Source organism: Bombina bombina, chromosome 5 (assembly GCF_027579735.1).
Source record: "Bombina bombina isolate aBomBom1 chromosome 5, aBomBom1.pri, whole genome shotgun sequence".
In the NCBI taxonomy this organism is placed as follows: Eukaryota; Metazoa; Chordata; class Amphibia; order Anura; family Bombinatoridae; genus Bombina; species Bombina bombina.
In genome coordinates this window covers 784,301,780-784,310,073 of record NC_069503.1, presented here as the reverse complement: position 1 = coordinate 784,310,073, position 8,294 = coordinate 784,301,780, and the positions used below count along the sequence as shown (strand labels likewise).

Here is an 8,294-nt window from a genome sequence, read left to right as displayed (position 1 = left end):
TAGGTTTATTTTATAAGTAGCGATGTGGGGGCCAGTAGTTAGGGGTTAATAGCTATATTTAGTGTCGGCGATGTCGGGGGGGGGGCGGATTAGGGGTTAATCATTTTATTTAGTGCCGGCGATGTCGGAGAGCAGCGGATTTGGGGTGTTTAGACTAGGGGTTTATGTTAGGCATTAACGTAACTTTCTTTTCCCCATAGACATCAATGGGGTTGCGTTACGGCGATCGCAAGTTTTTTTTTCTGACACTTTCTTCCCATTAATGTCTATGGGGGAAAGCGTGCATGAGCACGTAAAGTCAGGCCTTGGGTTTTGTGTGGTATGGAGCTTATTGCACCATACCGCACAACAAGAGAAGGTTTTTCAGTAACTTGTAATGGCAGCGCTATGGAAAGTGCGATAAAGCTCATTTTTTTCGTTATTTACGCACCCGGTATAGCGCAAAACTTGTAATCTTGGTGTTAGTCTATTAAAGCATGTTCTCTAATTGCTTGTTATTTTCTATTGCTATTTAATTTCTATATTCTGTTAAACAATACATGATGAATAAAATGTCTTATTGAATGTTGCTTATAAATTTCCATATTCTGTTAAACAAAATATGATAAATAAAATGTCTATTATCCCGTCTGCAAAATATTTTTGTAAAGATTATTCAAAACCAAAAACCTTCTCCAAATAAGCTACACTATTTAAGGGCCAAATAGTCGTTTTCAATAAAAGGGTTAATGAAAAGTTTACTAGATGCATGGAATTTCATCAATATATACCTATTAAATGTATTTTACTGTTTTAAAGTTATTAGTCTTACAATTTCAGACTGCCCATATAAATTGTTGATTCAGCTTCCAAATATTCTCTGAGTCAGACGACCGTCATGTAAGTCGGAGCCTGCGCATATCGGCCTTCATATAGCTCCACACAGCTTCTGCAAATAGCAGACTGTCAATCACAAAACTGATCCAGCCCCTTGTGCGTGTTCTAGACAGCCGATTGGCAATGGTTGCTATAGCAACCTTTGAAGCATCCTGAGAGCTGTTAACGTTCTGCATAAAAGGAGCTTCACGGAATGAAATATTTTATTAGCTTTTTAGTTTTGGATCTTGCTTTTAGATTTCATTTATTCACTTTATCCTTCATTCACTGCTATACTTTATTGTTTGATCGTGCTTTTGTGATATTTTAAACTTTCATTCCATTCTCCGTGGCTGAGTTACTTTTAAAACCCAAACATTTATTTTAAAGGTATAGTTGTTTAATATTTATCTGGACAAATTCTATTACATCTAATATAATAATGTCTTATACTGGTGAACTTGTTATATGTAGTGGGCTTACATTAATTTGTCATCAGTAAGCAACCGACTTTCTAACTTGTTTAAATACATTTATACTTAAATTATATATTTATATTTATTAATTTTTTTGCATAAGGAAGTAGACATCCGGCTATAGCACATTGCCGAAACTGACATACTAGCAGAGCTGGTGTAAACTTTGCTAAGGGAAACCAGTTCCTCTGATAGAGTGTCAGTCGGCGTTCCCCATGTTACATTGAAAGCGATATTGCGTGCTTGCTCCTGTTAATGATCAGCAAGCAAGCCTATGTTGATTGGATCTGGAAAAACTAGGAAAAAAACGCTCATTTGGAAAGACCTTGTCCTGGGACTATTTTATCAACTTAAATGTAAGATTTTTAATATAATTATAATTGTTTTTAAAAAAAAACTAATATACCAATGTATTAAAAATACCCTAAATTATTTGAATCTATTGAAATGTGGTTAGTTTATTATGGACCTTTAAGCTTCAAAATTAAGAGCATTTCAGTATGATTGTATATTTGACTATTTGAGTGGGATATGAATTGATGGTACTCACCTTAAGTCAGTAACTTTTTGCCCTACAGCAGGGTTCTTCAAACCATGGGTCGGGACCCACTACAGGGTTGCAATACCATGTTTACTGGGTCCCGACTTGGGTGTTTGGTGTTTGTATGTTGTAGGAGAGTGTGTATATGGTATATATGTGTGTTGTATAGGAGTGCGGTGTGTATGTGTGTTGTAGGACAATGCGTGTGGTGTGTGTATTGTATGAGAGTGTGTGTGTGTTGTATGGGAGTGTGGTGTGTATGTGTGTTGTATGCCAATGTGTGTGGTGTGTGTATTGTATGAGAGTGTGTGTGTGGTGTGTGTATTGTATGAGAGTGTGTGTGTGTTGTATGGGAGTGCGGTGTGTATGTGTGTTGTAGGACAATGTGTGTGGTGTGTGTATTGTATGAGAGTGTGTGTGTGTTGTATGGGAGTGCGGTGTGTATGTGTGTTGTAGGACAATGTGTGTGGTGTGTGTATTGTATGAGAGTGTGTGTGTGTTGTATGGGAGTGCGGTGTGTATGTGTGTTGTAGGACAATGTGTGTGGTGTGTGTATTGTATGAGAGTGTGTGTGTGGTGTGTGTATTGTATGAGAGTGTGTGTGTGTTGTATGGGAGTGCGGTGTGTATGTGTGTTGTAGGACAATGTGTGTGGTGTGTGTATTGTATGAGAGTGTGTGTGTGTTGTATGGGAGTGCGGTGTGTATGTGTGTTGTAGGACAATGTGTGTGGTGTGTGTATTGTATGAGAGTGTGTGTGTGTTGTATGGGAGTGTGGTGTGTATGTGTGTTGTATGCCAATGTGTGTGGTGTGTGTATTGTATGAGAGTGTGTGTGTGTTGTATGGGAGTGCGGTGTGTATGTGTGTTGTAGGACAATGTGTGTGGTGTGTGTATTGTATGAGAGTGTGTGTGTGTTGTATGGGAGTGCGGTGTGTATGTGTGTTGTAGGACAATGTGTGTGGTGTGTGTATTGTATGAGAGTGTGTGTGTGTTGTATGGGAGTGCGGTGTGTATGTGTGTTGTAGGACAATGTGTGTGGTGTGTGTATTGTATGAGAGTGTGTGTGTGTTGTATGGGAGTGCGGTGTGTATGTGTGTTGTAGGACAATGTGTATGGTGTGTGTATTGTATGAGAGTGTGTGTGTGGTGTGTGTATTGTATGAGAGTGTGTGTGTGGTGTGTGTATTGTATGAGAGTGTGTGTGTGTTGTATGGGAGTGCGGTGTGTATGTGTGTTGTAGGACAATGTGTGTGGTGTGTGTATTGTATGAGAGTGTGTGTGTGTTGTATGGGAGTGCGGTGTGTATGTGTGTTGTAGGACAATGTGTATGGTGTGCGTGTGTGTGTTGTATAGAAGTGTGGTTTGTATGTGTGTGTTGCTGAAAATTGCAGCTATATTGTTGTATATTACTTTAGAAATTTTCAGACCAAGCATAAAAACAGGATCACAAAGGTATGTGGTATAATTGCACTGGGTCTTGGGGAAAAAAGTTTAAAGAACTCTGCCCTACAGTATACTTAATCTTAATAAACTCTTTATCAGTATTTAAATAAATAAATATGTTTTTATGTGTAAGATTAAGACATTTGTTTGTGTATAAGGGTTTTTTTAACAAGTTTTATGACATGTTTTGTTGTAACAGGACTATGTCGAAAAACATAATTTATGTAAGAACTTACATGATAAATTCATTTCTTTAATATTGGCAAGAGTCCATGAGCTAGTGACGTATGGGATATACAATCTTACCAGGAGGGGCAAAGTTTCCCAAACCTCAAAATGCCTATGAATACACCCCTCACCACACCCACAATTCAGTTTTACAAACTTTGCCTCCCTATGGAGGTGGTGAAGTAAGTTTGTGCTTTATTTTCTTCTATGATAAGCGCTTCTCAGCATTTTGAAGCCCAATTCCTCTAAGAGTACACTGTTTGTCAGAGGGATGTGAAGGGAGTATCACCTATTGATTCTATGGTTTTCCTCACAGGAAATCTTTTTCATAGGTTCTCTGTTATCGGTCGTAGAGATTCATCTCCTACCTCACTTTTCAGATCGACGATATACTCTCATATTCCATTACCTCTACTGATACTGTTTCAGTACTGGTTTGGCTATCTGCTTTATGTGGATGGGTGTCTTTCGGTAAGTATGTTTTCATTACTTAAGACTCTTGCTAATTACATGATAGAAAAAAAAATACATTTATGATAGCATCTGGCCCAAAAAATTAACATACATTGAGCTCAGCATGGGCAGGCAGAAATTGTCAACTAATGCAATGAGATTATTTTGCCTTCTTCAACATGTTGCCTTAGATCCAGATGCCTACAGAGGACTCATTAAAGCAAAGCGGTAGTTTACCAAACAGGTTAATCATAGCAGAAGGAGAAGAGAACGTGAAATGTATTTATTAATCCACGGCAGCAGTGTAATGCCAATGAACTGCGTATAATCAGTACGTGTCAACATTACATAGATATGCTAACTCAATATCTCATCCATAATGTTCATTTTATTAAATATATATTAAGAGCAAATCATTACATTTGTTAATCATTACAGTTATATTTTTTTACTATAATGAGTTGTTAAAAACTATAAAACAAAAAGAAAAAAACAAACAAACACTCTGTATTATCTTCCTCTGGTTTTAGTTGTGAAGTTGGCATATAGATGCTCATCCTCAATGGGGGCCTAAAATGAAAAATGAACAATGTCAAGTTCCTGTGTATAATAATAAAATAAGCAATCATAACCAGTTATACAATTATGTTACTTTATAAACTATTCACTGTATTACAGATAAAAATGATCTCTAAACAATGCAATTGCATGTCATTTTTATAATATTATTATTATTTTTTTTGTTCAACTTATTGCATATCAGAAACGTAGTCATGTTGATTGGAGCATGACGTACATCCAGTGATTTAGATGCCACAAAAAAAACAAGAACATTGTAGGTAATCAAACCCTCTTCTTTCCCTTTTTTATCCTTCAATCATCCTGGGCTAGATTAAAAGTAGCTATTTAGTGCTCCTGCTTGAGTGTAAACTTCGCTAGAAGTAATCTTTTTGTGCACGTCGGGTTACTCTCTTATTACAAATTGAGAGTAAAAAGTTTGTGCGTCAGCAACACCCAAAGTGCGCTACCTTCCTTTGTGAAATTGGGACAGTGTTAATCTATTCTTCCCATAAAAGTCAATGAAGATCGCAAAAGAAAAAACCTAACACCTATTTCTTGCTCGCTAATCCAACTGGGGTTATAAATATTTCACATTCCAATGTTCTTCACTTCTAGGATATTGTTATTTTTTTATAAATATATATTTCTATATATATATATATATATATATATGTATGGATATCTATTTTACATTATCATATATATATATATATATATATATATATATATGTTTAATAAAAAAAAAAAAAACATTTCTATATGAAGAACATAGGGATGTAAAATATGTGTAACACAATTTGTGTTTTACTCTTTGGGTGTAGAGTTAGTGCCCATGAAGAATTGCTAATCTCAGAGTGTGTTTTTGAGATATTACATATAAAATATTAATAATAATTATTAAACATGATTATACATACTGTAAAAAGCTTATTTAGGATTTTTACAGTATGTATAATCATGTGTAATAATAATCTGATGACATCAGAATGAAGCTTCCAAAGGAGCCTATGGAAGTGTGCTTCCCAGCAATGTGAACATGAGGTTGTGTTCGCATTGCTGAAAACTTGAAATACCAGCACATGAAAGCGATATTTAGCGTTTCACTTGTAATCTGGCCCTTTATATTTTAGTCTTAAGGTTCTTACTGTAACTTTAACGATAACTTAAAGGGACATTAAACCCAAAAAAAATATTTCATGATTCAGATTCCAATTTATTTCTATTATCAAATTTATTTCATTCTTATGTTATTCTTTGTTGAAGAGATACCTAGGTATGTGGCGTGCACATGCCTGAAGCACTTCATGACAGGAAATAGTGCTGCCATCTAGTGCTCCTTCTAATGTATAACATTGTTGCAAAACTGCTGCTATATAGTGCTGCAGACACATGCACAAACTTGAGCTTACATTTCTGCTTTTTAACAAAGGATAACACGTAAACAAAGTAAAATTGATAATAGAAGTAAATTAGAAAGTTGTTTAAAATGTTATGTTCTATCTTAATCATGGAAGAAAATGTTTGGGTTGTATTTCCCTTTAAGCATAAGTTTAAAGACTGCTGCAATAGAACCTAGAGAAGCAGAATCAAGGTTTAAAAAACTGAAAGTCTAATGACTAATCACTAAAGTGTCAGAAAGGCTATCAAAGGCTAAATAATAATTTTTAAAAAAATGTATACACACTTGGATGATAAAAAAACGTAAAAGAAATAGAAAATTGTTTTATCAACCCCCAAATGGTGAAAACTTTAGCTGTTACATGGCTATGAGCCTGCAAAAATAGTTTGAAACCACTGTGTCAAAACACTCTTCCAAAATTAAGAATTCCATAACCAGGACACCAGAGCTAATACTCTCAAGTCTTACTAAAGAAATTGACATTATGAAAGTACATTGTGTGCTTGAAAAACCAACAGTTTGAACTGTCTAAAAAACATAATTTATGTAAGAACTTACCTGATAAATTCATTTCTTTCATATTGGCAAAAGTCCATGAGCTAGTGACCTATGGGATATACAATCCTACCAGGAGGGGCAAAGTTTCCCAAACTTTAAAATGCCTATAAATACACCCCCTCACCACACCCACAATTCAGTTTAATGAATAGCCAAGTAGTGGGGTGATAAAGAAAGGAGTAAAAAGCATCAACAAAGGAATGTGGAAATAATTGTGCTTTATACAAAAATCATAACCACCATAAAAAGGGTGGGTCTCATGGACTCTTGCCAGTATGAAAAAAATGAATTTATCAGGTAAGTTCTTACATAAATTATGTTTTCTTTCATGTAATTGGCAAGAGTCCATGAGCTAGTGACGTATGGGATAGTAATACCCAAGATGTGGAACTCCACAGAGGAGTCACTAGAGAGGGAGGGATAAAATAATAACAGCCATTTTCTGCTGAAAAAAATAATTCAACAACCCAAAATATAAGTTTATTCTCATAATGAAAAGAAAAAACTTAAACATAAGCAGAGGAATCAAACAAACAGCTTTCTGAAAAACTTTTCTACCAAAAACTGCTTCCAAAGAAGCAAATACATCAAAACGGTAGAATTTAGTAAATGTATGCAAAGAAGACCAAGTTGCTGCTTTGCAAATCTGATCAACTGAAGCTTCATTCTTAAAAGCCCACAAAGTGGAGACTGATCTAGTAGAATGAGCTGTAATTCTCTGAGGCGGGGCCTGCCCGACTCCAAATAAGCCTGATGAATCAAAAGCTTTAACCAAGATGCCAAGGAAATGGCAGAAGCCTTCTGACCTTTCCTAGAACCAGAAAAGATAAGAAATAGACTAGAAGTCTTCCTGAAATCTTTAGTAGCTTCAACATAATATTTCAAAGCTCTTACCACATCCAAAGAATGTAAGCTTCTCTCCAAAGAATTCTTAGGATTAGGACACAAAGAAGGGACAACAATTTCTCTATTAATGTTCTTAGAATTCACAACCTTAGGTAGAAATTTAAATGAAGTCTGCAAAACTGCCTTATCCTGATGGAAAATCAGAAAAGGAGATTCACTAGAAAGAGCAGATAATTCAGAAACTCTTCTAGCAGAAGAGATGGCCAAAAGAAAAAACACTTTCCAAGAGGCATTTTAATGTCCAAAGAATGCATTGGGGGGTAGTTATCAAGCCGTCAACCTCAAATAAGCTGGAATTCCGCAGCGTATTTGTGGCGAGGCTGATTCGCCTTAGTTATCAAAGGCTACAGACCGGCAAAAGTAGAATTTTGTGACGTAAGCTTCGATCCGCCGGACTCAGTCCGACACAGATCTGACTACTTTTGCTAGTTATCAAAAAACTAGCAGGTACACTCGGCACTTTTCCGGCCCAGCATACCTGGTTTTCAATCCGCCGCCCTGGAGGCGGCGGATCCCATAGGAATCAATGGGAGTCTGACCATAGCGAAAGTTCATGTTCGCTGCTGCCAGACATCCCATTGATTCCTATGGGAGCTGTCTACACCTAACACCCTAACATGTACCCCGAGTCTAAACACCCCTAATCTGCCCCCCCTACACCGCCGCAACTAAATAAAGTGTTTACCCCCTAAACCGCCGCTCCCAGACCCCGCCGCCACCTACATTATACCTATTAACCCCTATCCTGCCCCCCCTATAATAAACTGATTAACCCCTAAACCGCCGCTCCCAGACACCGCCGCCACCTACATAATGCCTATTAACCCCTATCCTGCCCCCCTATACCGTCGCCACCTATAATAAAGTTATTGACC

At 36.7% G+C, this 8,294-nt stretch overlaps 1 protein-coding gene across 1 annotated transcript in view; it reads right to left on the bottom strand.

Annotated features, from left to right (window-relative positions):
• Nucleotides 1-4,505: 4,505 nt before the first annotated feature.
• The window catches only part of CD226 (CD226 molecule), a 107,353-nt gene continuing 103,564 nt past the window's right edge, over nucleotides 4,506-8,294 (bottom strand). The window contains exon 7 of the mRNA XM_053715853.1: nucleotides 4,506-4,565. Within this exon, the coding sequence (XP_053571828.1) occupies nucleotides 4,506-4,565 (60 nt within the window). The remainder of the gene's footprint in view (nucleotides 4,566-8,294) is intronic.